Consider the following 19,788-nt stretch of genomic DNA (forward strand, 5'->3'; position numbering starts at 1 on the left):
TACCAGCGATTAGGTAGCTGGTCATTATGTTCTAGCTGATCAGTGTAGAGTGTGGCACATTTTCTGTAAGTTCAGGAATGTACAGTCTGCCTATTCAGGTGTATACATGTTCCATCATTAGTCTTCTGACTGGTTACTTGCGCCCCATCTGGAATTCCACTCCTGTGCCAACGTCATCATTTCAGGGTAAAACATGCATCCTATGTCCTGAATTACTTGTTCTGTATGCATTCCAATCTATGTTTTCCCTGTAGGCTCTACCCTTTATATTTCTATCTTAGTTGTGAGCAGCGAAACGTGAAGATCATTTAGATTGGGACAGCTACATTAGGCGAAGCTACACAGCACTTCTACAAACCTATAAGTGCTTTATATTGTACAACCACGCCCCCAACCCTCTACTACAATGACTTACCACATTTCAAGGCACAACATATTTAATGAGGTGGCTCCACTTTAACTATGAGCTGTACCCGGCTACATCAGCATTTTTAATATTTCTGTGCCACATGTATTATTAATGAGGTGCATTACTGAGCTAAAATAATTTGGTTGCTGTCATCGAGAGTTCAACAAGGCCGGGGAATATAACTTTCAAATTTATTTGCAAGTTAATTGATTCAATAACTAATTTACCGCGTACTGTGAGAGACAGCCAGTTTGTATTAAGCAAACATTCCTTTCTTTCTGCAAACAACAGTGTCTGTGGACTACACTTTAATGATATTTCACTTAGGTCTGGATATGTATTAGTTTATGTAATTTGTCCTAGGTTGTGGACCAAACAGATATGGAGAGAACTGCTCAAAACCCTGTTCATTTCTGTCTAGTGCATGCGAAGGACTTATTTTTTGCACTAAAGAGTTGTGTTCATGTGCTCCGGGCCTGCAAGGAGCCTACTGTGGTTCACGTGAGTACCATGTTTTAAAGTGATATTTCACATATTAGCTGTCGTTTTATTTATAAATAAATCAGTCTAAACATCTTCGTGAATTATATCTTTGATTCTGTCTACGCCTACACATTCTGTTGACACAAATTTGGTGATACATATACAGGGTGGTCCCCTGATAGTGACCGGGGGCCAAATATCGCACGAAATAAGCGTCAAACGAAAAAACTACAAAGAACGAAACTTGTCTAGCTTGAAGGGGGAAACCAGATGGCGCCATGGTTGGCCCGCTAGATGGCGTTGCAGTAGGTCAAACGGATATCAACTGCGTATTTTTTAAATAGGAACCCCCATTTTTATTACATATTCGTGCAGAACGTAAAAAATATGAATGTTTTAGTTGCACCACTCTTTTCGCTTTGTGATAGATGACGCTGTAACAGTCACAAACGTGTAAGTACATGGTATCACGTAACATTCCGCCAGTGATACATTACCCGTGTTAAAATGGACTGTTTACCAATTGCGGAAAAGGGCGATATCGTGCTGATGTATGGCTATTATGATCAAAATGCCCAACGGGCGTGTGCAATGTATGCTGCTCGGTATCCTAGACGACATCATCCAAGTGTCCGGACCGTTCGCTGGATGGTTACGTTATTTAAGGAAACAGGAAGTGTTCAGCCACATGTGAAACGTCAACCACGACCTGCACAAATGATGATGCCCAAGTAGGTGTTTTAGCTGCTGTCGCGGCTAATCCGCACATCAGTAGCAGGCAGATTGCGCAATAATCGGGTATCTCAAAAACGTCGGTGTTGAGAATGCTACATCAACGTCGATTGCACCCGTACCATATTTCTATGCACCAGGAATTGCATGGCGACGACTTTGAACGTCGTGTACAGTTCTGCCACTGGGCACAACAGAAATTACGGGACGATGACAGATTTTTTGCACGCGTTCTATTTAGCGACGAAATCATTCACCAACAGCGGTAACGTAAACCGGCATAATATGCACTATTGGGCTACGGAAAATCTACCATGGCCGCGACAAGTGGAACATCAGCGACCTTGGCGAGTTAATGTATGGTGCGGCATTGTGGGAGGAAGGATAATTGGCCTCCATTTTATCGATGGCAATCTAAATGGTGCAATCTATGTTGATTTCCCGTAATGTTCTACCGATGTTACTACAAGATGTTTCACTGCATGACAGAATAGCGATGTACTTCCATGATGGATGTCCAGCATGTACCTCGCGTGCCGTTGAAGCGGTATTGAATAGCATATTTCATGACAGGTGGATTAGTCGTCAAAGCACGTTCAACGGATCTGACGTCCCCGTATTTCTTTCTGTGGGGAAAGTTGAAGGATATTTGCCATCGTGATCCACCGACAACGCCTGACAACATGCGTCAGCGCATTGTCAATGCATGTGCGAACATACGGAAGGCGAACTACTCGCTGTTGAGAGGAATGTCGTTACACGTATTGCCAAGTGCATTGAGGTTGACGGACATCATTTTGAGCATTTATGCATTAATGTGGAATTTACAGGTAATTATGCTGTAACAGCATACGTTCTCAAAAATGATAAGTTCACAAAGGTACATGCATCACATTGGAACAACCGAAATAAAATGTTCAAACGTACCTACGTTCTGTATTTTAACTTAGAAAACCTACCTGTTACCAACTGTTCGTCTAAAATTGTGAGCCATATGTTTGTGACTATTACAGCGCCGTCTATCACAAAGCGAAAAAAGTCGTCCAACTAAAACATTCATATTTCTTTACGTACTACACGAATATGTAATAAAAAATGGGGGTTCCTATTTTTTAAAAAAACGCAGTTGATATCCGAGTGACCTATGGTAGCGCCACCTTCAAGCTAGACAAGTTTCGTTCTTTGTAGTTTTTTCGTTTGACGCTTATTTCGTGAGATATTTGGCCCGGTCACGATCAATGGACCACCCTGTATAGTGATATTATAGCGATATTTCCATTCCACAAGCACATATAAGCAGTTGCAGTTACTGCAATGCATTACTGCTGAATCTCTGTCAGTACTAACACTGCGTGTACTTCAGAGAGAGAGAGGCACCAGAATGTATGATCCAATTCACACACCCAAAATGTGTAAAATTAGCGATGGCATAAATCCCAAAACTACCTTCTTTGTAAAATAAGCACTGTTTGCAAGGTGTTTTCAATTTAACTTGCACACATAAAAGCAGACATGCACTCGCTTGTGCACACACGCACGCACGCACACACACACACACACACACACACACACACACACACACACACACACAGACACGGGTATGGAGATATGGACAGACATAGCCACATTCATTTATTCAGATTACTATTCGAATGGAATTTAGATTTATATCACAAAAGGAGTCTGTAATCACTAATTCGTTAGCCCAACTTGGTAAAGCTCAAGATCAGTGCCCATGCGAAGTACACGAAGTTCATAAGGAAGTTCAGGATTTGCGAACTAGATGAGAGAAGGTGGGAACAACAACAGGCCAATTAGCTGATACAATAGAGGGCTCGTTCTCTGGTTGTGATAAACTCATTGAACATAATTTCATGAACTCCAACAAGAATTTTCATGTCAATTAGACCACTAGGCAAAATATAAAGGGCAGCATGTTATCCATTGTGTAAATAGAAGTATTAAAAAAGCTGCAGAGACTCTTTCAGCTGAAAATTTACCTTCTACAAATCAACTGAAGCAAGAATTGCTTAGACTGAGTGATTAGGCTGTATCATGTTTCCTACAATGGAACAATGTATTATCCAATAGGTCGAAGCATTTTCAAGAGCTGTAGAAGAGGTTGGGGGCTATAAAGGTATTTCGAAAAGAATTTTAAAAGGAGCACAGGCAACAGCCCTCGAGCCCCACATCAGAGTGTGGAATGCCTGTGCTTGTACTAGATGCGGCAACAGATTAGATTCTGCACACTTTGGTATCTCGCCACCTTAACTACATAGAAATATGTTAATGGAAGACAAACTTCTGAAACGACCACAAATACAGACATTCTAGTCGGATAAAAGAACTGTTAATCATGTTGTCTTTATTCGAGGATTTAGGGGTGTTCTACTTAGGCCCTTAGCTGAACAACAAAAAATTAGCCACTTATCGGGAAGATACAAGGGGATACAGCATTGTGGGTGCCTGACATGACGGATCTATATGGAACCTATGAAGAGTGTCAAAGGGCATTCCGTGCCAAATATTGGTCAAAAGGAACTCAAGAATGTCTTAGGAAAGAGGTGTTCAACCTGCAGTCCATCTCCTGCAAAACTGGCAGCTGTAGAAGTTACTTCGAGAAGTACTTGTATAAGGCTAGGTACTGGAATGAACTGATTATACAGAAATTATCCACGGAAGTCCATGAGAAACTAATACATGCACCAGAAGATCAATCCGAGGAGTCTATTTCCATACATTATCCTGTTGGTCTTAAATAGGAGGTTATAAGACCGAGGATGAATACAGGGAACTTTTGTATGTACATAATTAGCCAGCCAAATTGTTGTGCACATAGTCTACATGCACATGAAACAACTGCTAATCAACCGACTTCAAATAATTGCATTAATGACCAATAAAATAAACAAAGGCAGAACAAGACGGCAAAAGCTTCCGACAAAATTAATACAAGCAGAATCGCACAGTACGATGATCATGACTGGGATACAATTCCAGTGTTAACAATAAACAGTTGAATCACAGTCTGACACATCTACAGTTAGTAATAACTGGAGAGAACAAAAACCAGTGATTACGGAAGTCGTGGACGACATTTTCATTCTAGTAACAATGTCAGTTAAACTAGACTCGACTGAAACATGTTCCAGAAGAACGGTCGTGAATTTGCATAGAGGTTATGAGCATGCAGTTCAGTTGTTTCGATATAATGATGAAAGGAACGTGATTGGAGAATTCTGTGTAGATGTCAATGAATGTAAGGAACAATATCAGTTAGTGCCAATCTTAGCAATACATACTACTGAGAAAGATATTCCAGTCATAGTGATACTATGTCCTGGAGCGTTGGTGATTGGTACATGATGCAACTACTTCCTGAGGTATCACAAAGTATTCAGTTATCCACTTTTCCAGTTCATAGTTGTAGATTTATTGGAGCTATGTGCATGTAGTCGCAGAGCATAAGAAAATAATGTCGCAAATTACAGTAGGAAATGCAGTGATTAAATGCACTTTGCGTACTGTAAAGAAACTGCTGGTCGAATGTGTTCCAGGCGTTGAATGTATGTGGGAGAAGGACATAAAATTGATTTATCCTTAGGGCTACGTCGATTTGCAGATTGATGGTGGTGTTGCCCAAGTATATTTTATTAGGGAAGAGAGTAACCGTGGTAGATGCGGCAGAGGGGCAGAAAGAGAATTGATTGTGAAGAAGATCAGACTTACTCGCAAGTCTTAGATAAATGAAATAGGTTTACTTGGATTGTTAGACCAGGTACAGCGGAAGCCGACTGAACCAATACCTTACAAATGAGCGAAGAGGAGAACTGTCTGAACTCTTGAACGAATACTATTAAGTATTCGAGCAGAAGCCAAGAATTGCCTGTAATTTAAATGTTTTCCCTCATTGCACATAGTGCAACAGCTTGTATCCAATCCCTTGGAAAGAAGAAGGTGAAGCCACTGATAAAGAGATACAGGGGATGCTGAAACTCGATCTCATAGAACTTTCTACCAGCCCTTACTGTCTCCACTGATAGCGGTACAAAGCCTGGAGGGAAGATATGTCATGTGCTGGATGGCTGGGTAGTTAATACAATAATTGTGCTAATCAGATATAATCTGGAGAATATAGATGAACAAATTCTGAAAATTTCACACGGTTACGTACCTTACAATCATAGATTGCTGTCCACTGGCTGGTTGGATTTGGAGAAGAATCAAATAAGTATACTGTCTACATTTACGCTAGCTGGAGTCATCATTTTAGGGTTCTTCCTTTTGGCCTAAGTGCTAGTTTGCATTTGTTTATATCTGCATTTAATATGATTCTTGGGATCTGTTAATTGCAACAGCTCTGTGGGATGAATGTATGGAGACACTCCTTGAATATTAGAAGCGTTTAAAACTGCATGCATAATTGCTAACTCCCCCCCCCCCCGCCCCATTAACCATGGACCTTGCTGTTGGTGGGCAGGAATGCATGCCTGAACGATACAGATAGCCGTACCGTAGGTGCAACCACAACGGAGGGGTATCTGTTGAGAGGCCAAACAAACATGTGTTCCTGAAGAGGGGCAGTAGCAACCTTTTCAGTAGTTGCAGGGGCAACAGTCTGGATGATTGACTGACCTGGCCTTGTAAGACTAACCAAAACGGCCTTGCTGTGCTGGTACTGCGAACGGCTGAAAGCAAGGGGAAACTACAGCCGTAATTTTTCGAGAGGGCATGCACCCGTACTGTATGATTAAATGATGATGGCGTCCTCTTGGGTAAAATATTCCGAAGCTAAAATAGTCCCCCATTCGGATCTCCGGGTGGGGACTACTCAAGAGGACGTCGTTATCAGAAACTGGAGTTGTACGGATCAGAGCGTGGAATGTCAGATCCCTTAATCGGCCAGATAGGTTAGAAAATTTAAAAAGGGGAATGGATAGGTTAAAGTTAGATATAATGGGAATTAGTGAAGTTCAGTGGCAGGAGGAACAAGACTTCTGGTCAGGTGAATGCAGGGTTATAAATACAAAATCAAATAGGGATAATGCAGGAGTAGGTTTAATAACGAATAAAAAATAGGAATGCGGGTAAGCTACTACAAACAGCATAGTGAACGCATTATTGTGGCCAAGATAGACACGAAGCCCACGCCTACCACAGTAGTACAAGTTTATATGCCAACAACCTCTACAGATGATGAAGAAATTGATGGAATGTATGGTGAGATAAAAGAAATTATTCAGGTAGTGAAGGGAGACGAAAATTTAATAGTCATGGGTGAGGTGAATATGGATTGGGGGTAAGAAATGAAAGAGGAAGCCGTCTGGTACAATTTTGCACAGAGAATAATTTAATCACAGATAACACTTGGTTCAAGAATCATAAAAGAAGGTTGTATACATGGAAGAATCCTGGAGATACTAGAAGGTACCAGATAGATTATATAATGGTAAGACAGAGATTTAGGAACCAGGTTTTAAATTGTAAGACATTTCCAGGGGCAGATGTGGACTCTCACTACAATCTATTGGTTATGAACTGTACATTAAAACTGAAGAAACTACAAAAAGGTGGGAATTTAAGGAAATGGGACCTGGATAAACTGACTAAACCAGAGGTTGTACAGAGTTTCAGGGAGAGCATAAGGGAACAATTAATAGGAATGGGGGAAAGAAATACAGTAGAAGAAGAATGGGTAGCTCTGAGGGATGAAGTAGTGAAGGCAGCTGAGGATCAACTAGGTAAAAGAACGAGGGCTAGTAGAACTCCTTGGGTAACAGAAGAAATATTGAATTTAATTGACGAATGGAGAAAATATAAAAATGCAGTAAATGAAGCAGGCAAAAAGGATACAGACTTCTCAAAAATGAGATCGACAGGAAGTGCAAAATGGCTAAGCAGGGATGGCTAGAGGACAAATGTAAGGATGTAGAGGCTTATCTCACCAGGGGTAAGATTGATACTGCCTACAGGAAAATTAAAGAGACTTTTGGAGAAAAGAGCTCAGATGGAAACCCAGTTCTAAGCAAAGAAGGGAAAACAGGAAGGTGGAAGGAGTATATAGAGGGTCGATACAAGGGCGATGTACTTGAGGACAATATTATGGAAATGGAAGAGGATGTAGATGAAGATGAAATGTGAGATACGATACTGCGTGAAGAGTTTGACAGAGCACTGAAAGACCTGAGTCGAAACAAGGCCCCGGGAGTAGACAACATTCCATTAGAACTACTGACGGCCTTGGGAGAGCCAGTCCTGACAAAACTCTACCATCAGGCGAAATACCCTCAGACTTCAAGAAGAATATAATAATTCCAACCCTAAGAAAGCAATTGTTGACAGGTGTGAAAATTACCGAACTATCAGTTTAATAATACGCAACTGCCAAATACTAACGCGAATTCTTTACAGAAGAATGGAAAAACTGGTAGAAGCCGACCTGGGGGATGATCAGTTTGGATTCCGTAGAAATGGTGGAACACATGAGGCAAATACTGACCTTACGACTTATCTTAGAAGAAAGATTAAGGAAAGGCAAACCTACGTTTCTAGCATTTGTAGACTTGGAGAAAGCTTTTGACAATATTTACTGGAGTATTCTGTTTCAAATTCTGAAGGTGGCAGAGGTAAAATACAGGGAGCGAAAGGCTATTTACAATTTGTACAGAAACCAGATGGCAGTAATGAAAGTCGAGGGGCATGAAAGGGAAGGAGTGGTTGGGAATGGAGTGAGACAGGGTTGTAGCCTCTCCCCGATGTTATTCAATCTGTATACTGAGCAAGCAGGAAAGGAAACAAAAGAAAAATTTGGAGTAGATATTAAAATCGATGTAGAAGAAATAAAAACTTTGAGTTTCGCCGATGACATTGTAATTCTGTCAGAGACAGCGAAGGACTTGGAAGAACAGTTGAACAGAATGGGCAGTGTCTTGAAAGGAGGATATAAGATGAACATCAACATAAGCAAAATGAGGATAATGGAATGCAGTCGAATTAAGTCGGGTAATGCTGAGGGAATTAGATTAGGAGATGAGACACTTAAAGTAGTATAGGAGTTTTGCTAGTTGGGGAGCAAAATAACTGATGATGGTCGAAGTAGAGAGGATATAAAATGTAGACTGGCAATGGAAGGGAAAGCGTTTCTGAAGAAGAGAAATTTGTTGACATCGAGTACAGATTTAAGTATCAGGAAGTCGTTTCTGAAAGTGTTTGTATGGAGTGTAGCCATGTATGGAAGTGAAACATGGACGATAAATAGTTTGGACAAGAAGAGAATAGAAGCTTTCGAATTGTGGTGCTACAGAAGAACGCTGAAGATTAGATGGGTAGATCATACAACTAATGAGGAGGTATAGAATAGAATTGGGAAGAAGAGGAGTTTGTGGCACAACTTAACAAGAAGAAGAGACAGGTTGGTGGGACATGTTATGAGGCATCAAGGGATCACAAATTTAGCATTGGAAGGCAGCGTGGAGGGTAAAAATCGTAGAGGGACACCAAGAGATGAATACACTAAGCAGATTCAGAAGGATGTAGGTTGCAGTACGTACTGGGAGATGAAGAAGCTTGCACGGGACAGAGTAGCATGGAGAGCTGCATCAAACCAGTCTCAGGACTGAAGACTACAACAACAACAACGATTGCTAATTTGCGGAAATCGCATTTTTTTTTTTTTGAGAAGTTAAGATTTATCAGACATATTTGATAAGTGTCAAGTGTATTTTGCCAGATTCTACAAAGAGAATTGTCAGTACGAACTTCTCAGTCCCTAAAACGAAATGCAACGCAAAGGAAGTCTGGATCAAGCTTTAGCTTTTAGTCGATTTATTGTGGACCAATTTACATACACTGATTCACTCTAAAGCATGCTGCATAAGAATTCAGCCTGGAAATGGACAGTTGAAAGTCAATGGGTATTCAATGACACTAAGCTAGCTATTCTAAATGCAAAGATTTTATATCATCCTGACATAACATTAGATTTTGGCCAATTAATGGATGCTTCAAATGTGGGCTGGGTGCTTGCCTATCTCAGACTGTAATTATCTAAGTGAAATCAACATTGTGTCCCATAGCCATTACAAGTCTAGTTCTTTCCAATTGTGAAAGACCCTATAAGACTGCAAGAATACTTTGTGGTCCTTCGTGCATTTCGAAAGCTCCACTATTATCTGAATGATCAACAAGCAACTATGTACTGGAACCAACAAGCACTCAGTGTTGTGCCAACCTGTAAACAATTGCATGCTAGGCTATCAGTATGAGCCCTAGCACAAATAAAATCATCTGCATAAAGGGAAAAAATAATCAAACACCAGATGTTTTATCATATCTTCTGGAAGGACTAGAACAAGACCTAATTTCGAAAGATCCAGCATATGAATTCCCCGTTATGTTAATCCTAGATCATATACAATTTCAAATTCTGCAAGAGTATATCAAGACTGTAATTATTAGCTCAGAGGTGGTCTTCAATACATCACCAACTGATAAAATTGAATAACTAGAAGATACAACAGTATTACAGAATAGTTAATAATGTTTTATTCCACCAATGAATTGATAATTAGTGCATGTGTGTTCGCCATGGAGATAAGCCTAACTTAGTATGGTACACACATTATGCTTGGTGTCACTTTGGAGTAATCAAGTGTGCTAATAAGATGAGGACATATTCATCTTGAAGTTGAAGCTCTTCTGTGCATAGTTGCTTACAAATAGAATTTTCTTGTTATTCTACAGACATGTTTCTTTGAAGTTTGAGCGTCAGCAATGGGTTTTATGATATATTCTTGTTACCACATGCTGTGAACAGCCTGGATTTTATGTGATTTAATGCATGCTTTGTTTCACAGTTCATCACTTTTGCTGCTTTCCTCATTATCAAGGTTGCACTTGGTGTGTCGCTGTTTACTAATAGCGACATGAAAAGTTACATAGTGCAGGCCTTCACAGTGAACATAGTGGGGAAACTAGCAAAAATGATGAACTGTGAAACAAAACAATTGTAGTAAATTACATAGAAAACAGGCAAGCCACAGCATGTGGTAACAAGAAGATAGCATAAAACCTACTGATGATGCTGAGACATCAATGAAATGCAGTATGTGCGTGGAATAAAAAAAATAAGGACCCTCTCCCCAAAAAAGAACTCTATGATCACGTACTGTTACTTCTCTAGCCTTCATCGGAAAGTTCAGAAAATAATGAAACCATGCAATATTTCATAGAAATGAAACCCAACAGTCGAGGTAGCAGAGAGCTTTAGCATTCGATTACACCGAATAAACCTCTTGCCATCGTATCTATGGACATTTTCGCTCCGTTACCTCGTGCAAGATGTTATTTCAAGCACATACTAGCTGCTCTGGATATCTTCACTAAATATATTAAATTACACCCCATGAAAACTGCCACAGGTACACGAATTATCAAACGTCTGCTAAGTGATCACATTCCGCGAGTAGGCAAACTGTACGTTACTCTATCAGGTAATGCAGCGAACTTTGCCTTGTAGGAGCAAAACCTTGACTTGAGGCGACATCGTGAAGATATTCACTTTGCTTTATCACCGAAAACTGAATCTGGTTGGACGAGTTTCCATGGGCTGATTCGTCTTATGAGGACTTACTGTCATAATTGACAGATATTAAGGATAGAATATCTGAGCAAATTCGAGGAAGTAGATAATAGCTTGCCTCAAACGCCAACAAATTGTATGCCAGCGGAACTGATGTTCAGAAGGAAAGAAAGAAACGAGTGGTCGAAACGATCACAAAGGTACCTAATGAAGAAGTACAATGGGAAGATGAAGTCAGAACTGTACTTCCCAAACTAACCGAGAAAGCAGGGAGAAGGAAGATAGAATACGAACAGGACATAAAGAGATTTCAAAGCTTCAGATAGGAGAAAACATATTGCTATGTACACACTCGCATGCCTCGGTGTTACATAAACGAAATAAAAAGTGGCAACTGTTGTGTGTTGGTCTGTTTGAGGTACTGAGAATACCACATCGATGGTCATATTTGTTAGGACATCCTGAGACACCGGTGAAGGGATTCTACTGACTTTAAGCCAAAGAGTGTTCGCGTGCTGAAAGAGTAGAAATGAATTGTCTGTCGATAAGGTTACAGATTTTTCTTAGCAGTAATAAAATACAGATATGTGTATCAGTTGTAGTATAGTTCAATCATATTTAATTTTTTCAGCCATCGTTATGTGCGTTTTTATCTAGGAAGACGTACAATTCGTGAATCTTATTTGTAGTTTTGTACAGGAATCTGTATTAATGTTATTTTTGTAGAGATAATTTGCAGTTTAGTAAGTAACATGTGACCATATGTTTCAATGATTTTCAATGTTTGATGACATTATCAGTGAATAATGTTAATAGAGATGATAAAATAGAACTCAGGTTATCTAGTTTAATTCAGTCAAGAGATTGCCCACAATTAGTAATTTCCTGCGTGGAAGATATTCTATTGAATTCATTTAACGAAATAATTGTCAAATAGAGACATTTCTCAAGGATACTTTTCGTACCTAATGATGACTGTCGAACTATAGAGCTGTTGACAAAGAGTAGTCTGCTTCTGCTTGAAATATTTGTTGAAGTAGCTTTGAATTATCCTACTTCATTAAAAGTTGTATCAAGCTGATGCAGGTGATAAGTTGGGGGAGTTAATGAATTAAACCAGTCTCTGACCTAAGTCAGATTTTGATGCAGTAGTCATATAGCTTTGCACATAATACATGAGATGTCGAACATCCAACTGAGGAGACATGACAATTGATAACCAACGACAACAAACGTCTGATGAAATGTTGTAAACTGTTGTGTGAACTATACTCACATAATGAAAATATACGTTTGCAATGTCATGAGTGAATCCATTAATATGTACATATGAACAGCGGAAATTTATTGCTGAATAGTGGAACTTCATTTACCCTTCAGACTACACAGTAATTAACATTGTCACTGAGAAGTACACGAGTACATTTATTGTAGTGGCAAAGATTTAGTACTGTCAGTGTACCAAGGGCAGCCAATTGTAATCTCCCCTCTTCTTCCTCATTCCAGCTATTGTCCACAGTAAGCAAAGTCTGTTATGAAACTTTTGAGTGGAGCGAATATTACAGTAAATTTTCTAGTTTACATAGCTTTTCATGTACAGTGGGCTCCAGTTCTCCTTGTCTAGGGGTCTGATTCTTGAAGCTGAAACTATCACGTTTCATGTACTCATGGTTGGATTGATCTAAATAAATTTGAAGATTGTTGTTGCAGAATTTTTGTTTTTACGTTAATATATTTTCTCAAATTTTAGAATATCACACATAATTTTGATTTTTCGCATTAACAAAGCCGAAATTACATTGTTCGCATAAAAATACGTCCGCTGCCCTCAGACGCATTCTTATGACTCTCACATTCTGCGGGCATGACCATATTCCAAAGGGTTTACAATGTTTCTTAAGAAATGAATTTCTACTAGCTCCTCTTACGTTGTTACTTTCGATTATTAAGTCATAAATGAATCAAGAAGTAAATCTAGTAACAGTACAGTATTACATAAATAATAATAGAAGTTTTATGTGTGCCAGTAGTTTGTAATTTCAAGTTTTTCTAAAAAAATAATTTTAACTGTACATTCAGAACTAGCACTTATCGTTTATAACGTCGATACTAAAGCATTTTATAAAGTGATTTATTTTCATGAATTTTTGCTTTAGATTAGATTATTTTTTCGTTCCATAGATCCGTGCTGAGGAGATCCTTGTGGATGTGGAACATGTCAATTTTTTTGTATTTTTTTAAGCTGAAATAACAATACTAATGGTATGAATATATACAATACATCATTTGTTTGTATTGAAAAATTCGTCAATGGAGTAGAAGGAGTTGGCCACTAGTAAGTCTTTCAGGCTCATTTTAAACTGGTCCTTATTTGTAACTAAATTTTTTATGTTTGCTGGCAAATTATTGAAGATGAGTGTTCCTTTTTGAACTAAAGTTAAGTGCTTTCAAGTCTATGTGCAAATCATTTTTGTTCCTTGTATTGTATGTATGAACTGAGCTGTTTGTTGGAAAAAGAGATATATTATTTAGGACAAATTTCATTAAGGAGTAAATATACTGAGAGGCAGTAGTTAGTATACCCAGTCGTTGAAGAGGTTTCTACAGGATGTCAGTGAGTTTACTCCACAAATAATATGTATTATACCCTTTTGGACTCTGAAAACTTTTGTTTTACTTGAAGAATTAACCCAAAATATTATACCATATGCCATTAAGGAATGAAAGCAGGAGAAGTATGCAAGCTTTTTCATTTTTATGTCGCCTATGTCTGCTAACACTCGAATTGCAAATACAGATTTGTTAAGGCGTTTCTGTAGTTCTGTGGTGTGCTCTTCCCAACTGAATTTATTATCAAGTTGTAATCCCAGGAATTTAAGACTGTCAACCTCTTCTATCTGCTCTTCTTCATACTTTATGCATATGCTGGGTGGAAACCTCTTACAGGTTCTGAATTGCATATAGTGAGTCTTTTCGAAGTTTAATGTCAGTGAGTTTGCTTTAAATCATTTATTAATATCCATGAAAATATCATTAGCAGATTTTTCTAGAACTACTCATGACATACTATTTATTGAAATACTTGTGTCATCTGCAAACAAAACGAACTCTGCTTCTGGCAGTGTAACTGATGAGAGATCATTAATGTACACAAGAAAAAGCAATGGCCCTAAGATGGATCCTTGTGGGAGACCACATGTAATTTCTTCCCAGTCTGATGATGACCGATGACTTAATTAACTAGTCCCTTGCACTGACACCCTTTTTTTCCTGTTAGCGAGGTGTGACTTGAACCATTTTGCAGCACTGATTGTGACACCATAGAATTCTAATTTATTTAAAAGGTTGTCATGGTTCACACAATCGAATGCCTTTGACAAATCACAGAAAATACCTGCTGCTTGTAATTTGTTATTTAATGAATTAAGTACATTTGAAATGTAACATACTGTGTATAAAATTACATGAAATGTTTCAGAAAACCAACTGCGACAACACTGACCTGTCCAAATTTCTAAAAAATGATGCTAATGTCGACAACTACTGTTCAGGAAAAGTAATGCTAGAGGAGGATGTCCTGTTACACAGTGACAGTTGCGAAAGTCATCTGCGGGTCTCAAATGACAAATGATAAAATGTCATTGTTCTTTTAGGAGTTACCCGAGTTAGATCCAGACTTGGCTGTTTTTGTAATATACTTATCCCGAATCTCACAATTCAGAGCGGACACGAGATGAGAAAACGTTTGTGCTAACCTCGTTCTCTCCCAGGAATTAGCCGTCAAAGAGTACTGACATGTGTACGACCAGTTTCACGACGACAACACGCCACTGCCGGCTGCGCCGCGCTCCCAGGGTGTGGCGCCGGCTCCCCCACGCCCGGAGACCAGTCGTGCGTCCTGCACTGCCCCGCCAGCCAGCCACGCGTGCTATGCTGCCGACAAGGTCTCCCTCCTCTCAACTCCCCGCCTGGACACCGTCTCCACACCGAGACCACACATACCATTACAACAGATGTCTTAATTTTGCGCGCCGGAGTCGATCATTCTGACTCCACTAATGATATGAACAAACAGTATATAGTAATTAATTAGAGCTCTTTAGTATTGCAATGTGTACAAAATGATTTGCTAACACCACATAACGACATAGCGATTATTTCGTTACTGCAAAGTATCCAAACCAACATATTGCAGTCGCAAAATTTACGTGACTATCACTGTCTAGCTCAGAACATCCTCATTTGTAAATTACTGAATGGGAAAAAGGTGCAAATGGCTATGTTTCACGTTTCCCTTCGAACCTTCACAAGAATGGGAAATCTTCTTTGTTATTAACCCTTTATTTGGAAAATGGTGAAAATAAAAACAAAAAAATTTTTCAGTGCTTATATTTATTTATTATGCTTAAAGAAATACAATTCAGACAGTTTTAGAAATTTTTGACAAAAATTATGAAAATTATGAAATGTTGCTTACATTGCCAGCAGTAGACCACATTTATACATATTATAGAAAAAAAATGTTTGCAAATAACCTCAAGCAAAAAGTTTCCTGTACGTGAATAATTTAATATATAATCACATTTATGCATTCATGCTGTGTAATAGAACTGTTTCATTTTCCCTTCTAGTTCTTCTTGCAATGGATTTTTTGGAAACAGATGGGCAATAACGACAACGACCTTTGGGACCGTATATTAGAATTATCAAATTGGACATCTCGTGTTACAGTTGGAGCTGTTGGCTTCCTCCTCTTCTTTTGTGGTTGTGTTATGTCTATTGAGGGACTTCGCACTTTACTTTTCCCTGAAAACATCAAACCACTGGCAATATCTGCCCTGAATGACTTCAGTGAGGTCTTCTTGTCCAGATATTCTCTTAGAAATACCAACTAGGCATTTACAACACTCAGATCTAGCATAAATCCAAACAATCTTATGTACCATTGGTACTCTGTATAGCTATATAGAGCTCTATTAGCATACCAGTAAGATCAACTCCTCCTATATGCTTCTTCTACTGATGTACAACACTGGGACAGGGCACATCAATTCTTCTTTTTTCATTCTTGTCCCATCATTTTACTGTTGAGAGTGGTTGGACACCACAAAATGAGCTTGCAAGTCTAACGATTTTATTGTTCTGGATATCCACCATAAGCATATGTAATATTCTAATGGCACAATATACTAATGGACAATGTTGCTCACAGGCAACATAAAAGTTTTATACTATTTACGTAATTCAGAACAATATTAGATTGAAATACTTCTGCTGTAAACTCACCTCTGGGTATTTCTTGAAGAAAATCTGCTAAGATTACTGCCAATTTATTGAAATCCACTCTTTCAGAACCAAAATAAGACACTGCAACTGAACTCAGGCTCGTTTACTACCTATTTTTTTTTTTTAAGTGGCTCATCTGTAAAGGGGGTTGGTAGTAAACGGTTGCATTTGCGCCCCTATTATTGAGTCTGATATTGGCTGGCTTTTGAAGAGCAGTGAATTGAACTATACTCGTTCAGATTGAAACTTATTTATTCAAAAGAAACACTTTAACGTTGTGGCCATGCATTTTTAAGTTCACAAATAATAATCTGTGCAATTTGTACACTGTTTGTCTCACACCCACACACTTTCACTTTGTTCCTTCGCATACTCTGCCGTCCATGCTTGCACTCGCGGCACTTTGCCGCTCCCAACTCACCACCACAACGGCCAACGACAAAAGACCCCGATTTTCCCGCTCACATCCACAGTCCTGAGTCGGGTCACATGACACCACAGTAGTCAATATAATTGCTAAACATGGCCACAATTCGTTTACAATATTTTATAATATTTAAATACTTAAATCTAAATACATTATATAATTTTACAAATTATCACCACACTTATATAATTCGTTGCAATTAAAAGAAAACCAAAACACTATCCAACGGAACTACAACGTCCATCAAAACACAAACAAGTATTTTCCGGTCTATTTTGCCCAGCATATTATCTCTGCTGCCGTGCTTTAAATTTTAAATTACTTGAAAGAGTTCCATATTATCCCCTGTTACCTTACATACCCCCACTTCATGGAGACATTACCTTAGTAACGGCAACATGAAGTAGCACCAAGTGGAGTGAACCCATATTACTTTACATATTAAACATTTTAATTATAACTATAATGGCACCAAAACATGTAGAACAGTGTTACAGTGGTGAGTTAATCAGTGTAAGTACTGTCATTAGGAAACATACATATATAATCCAACAATGTATCCAACTCAAATATACAATTAGATAGTATCCAATTGAGTCTGACTGGGCAGGCAAAATAAATGCCTATGTTAGTCTATATGTAGGTTGCCCACTCACTGCACATTAGCACTTCCACATTTTACACAGTTGTTTCTGTAAGTTGCACGAAGTTGTTGTAACTAGATCCTTGTGTTCACAGGTTTATGCATTGGAATACAGTCTTTCCAAACATGTCAGCCAGCAGCACTGTGCTTCCTCTCATTAGCCAAGCCATCCTATCAAAATTTAATCAAATCCTCATAAATCTTGCCTAGACATGCAGACCCACATTTCCCAGGAATCAGGCTATCCAAATCCTCCCTGGAACATGCTGTTTTCACTGATCAGTTCTTATTGAGGTTCGTACAAATGACAAACATGCACACAAATCAAACACAAACATTTCACCCTTCAAATGTTCCCAGATCAGGACCTCTGACACTTCTACCCCCACGCACCAGTATCAACTCCAGGTGCCACAGATACATTAGAAATTTTAATAAAATCTCAACTATTTTTTTTAACAAACTATTTGCAGATTTCCTCCCTCTTATATTCTCCACATATTTATACAGAAATAGACTATATGTACAGTAGGTTTCAGTTCCCGTATGACTTTCAACAAGGCTTCTATCACACCCACACCAGTTGTGCAAATCCATTGGACAACAGATTCCCTTATTGCAAATACATACAGTATAATGAAGTTTGTTGACCACCAACAATGGCATCGCAACATACAAAGTAACACAAATAATACTCCAATTATAAATACACGTATACATAGCCCCCAATAATTTTTTTTTAACTCGATGATAGTGTACATGGGAATCTCACTTCCTTAACCTTTATTCTTTTACCACATATTTTTTCAACTCCGTTACATTTCTCAGTCCAAATGGCTTTTTGGACACTGGATATACCAACCTATATGCATTAGGGTGTGGACAACCCGTTATCTCAAAGGGTCCATGGTATAATTCAAATAACTTTTTGATTTCGCCATCAATGTCACTGGATTTTTTCTTGTTCCTCACCAGCACCTTATCTCCCTCCATGAACTTTGTTGTCTTATACCTTTCTCCATGCCTCCTCTGTCTCTCATGTCCTTTCTTTAACATTTGCTGTCTGGCCATCTGCATCTTCTCTTGACTTGTCAAGTCTTGAGATGGAGGAAAATCTGTGTGTTCTGCTAATAGACTGTCAGGCTTGATATCTTTCATGAGCTCATAGGGTGAGAATCCTGTTGCACAACTCTTCACTGTGTTCATAAGATCCTCAAACACAGTTATATATTCTGCCCAATTACTATGCTTTTTACTGCAATATGTCCTACATAGCCTACCCAGCTCCCTCATATACCTCTCAGCAGGGTTTCTCGCAGGGTGATACACTGAAATCCTTATATGCTTCATCCCAGATCTTTGCATAAACTTCCCCCACACACTAGATACAAATTGTGCTCCATTATCAGACAGAACATTCTCTGGTTTTATAACATTCACAAAGTAATCTTTCTCTAGCTTGTTAATTATATTCTGGCTAGTGGCCTTTTTCAGTGGATACAGCCTTACAAACTTTGAGAATACATCAACAGCTAAAAGAACATACTTTACACCCCCTCGACCTGTTGGCAGCCTCCCAAATAAATCAATAGCCAGCAGTTCACCATTTCTTTCAGGGACAATATTCTGCATCTCTCCTTGTACTGCAATAGTATTATACTTCACTTTTTGACATTTGTCACAAGAAGCCAACTGTCTCTTTACTCTTCTGGCCATGTTGTTAAAACTAACATAGTCCTGCAGTATTTCCAATCATTTTTGAGCCCCATAATGCCCATGGCTAAGGTGGATGTAATTTATTAATTTTTCCACATGCTCATCTGGAAAACATACCTTCCACTCCTCTTTGTCCAAATTTCTTCGTCTAAATAAAATACCTTTATAAATTCTATGATATTTAGCTATTTTTTCATGTTCTTTACTTCCAAAGTTTGTTTTGATAAACTTCAAGGTTTGGTCCCCATTCTGAAGTCTCCTCATGTCCTTACAGATGGATCTGATTTCCTCCTCTCCACCCACTCCTTTCATATACAATATCTGTAGTTCTTTATCGTCTCCATTCGCTTCATGTTCTTCTCCAATGAAAGGTAATCTTGATAAGGCATCAGCCACATTGTTGTCTGTGCCCTTAATATATCTTATCTCATAGTTAAACTGCTGCAAAGACATGGCCCATCTCATGAGTCTATTATTTAACAGCTTACATTCTTCCAAATAGCTCAGAGCCT

The 19,788-nt window shown here is 38.8% G+C and overlaps 1 protein-coding gene across 2 annotated transcripts in view; it reads left to right on the top strand.

Annotated features, from left to right (window-relative positions):
• Positions 1–19,788, top strand: part of LOC126195831 (uncharacterized) — a 672,121-nt gene that overhangs the window by 346,043 nt on the left and 306,290 nt on the right. For both annotated transcript variants that reach the window (XM_049934505.1, XM_049934506.1), the window contains exon 12: positions 773–910. In XM_049934505.1, the coding sequence (XP_049790462.1) occupies positions 773–910 (138 nt within the window). The remainder of the gene's footprint in view (positions 1–772; positions 911–19,788) is intronic.

The sequence above is a fragment of the Schistocerca nitens genome, chromosome 7 (assembly GCF_023898315.1).
Source record: "Schistocerca nitens isolate TAMUIC-IGC-003100 chromosome 7, iqSchNite1.1, whole genome shotgun sequence".
Lineage (NCBI taxonomy): Eukaryota > Metazoa > Arthropoda > Insecta > Orthoptera > Acrididae > Schistocerca > Schistocerca nitens.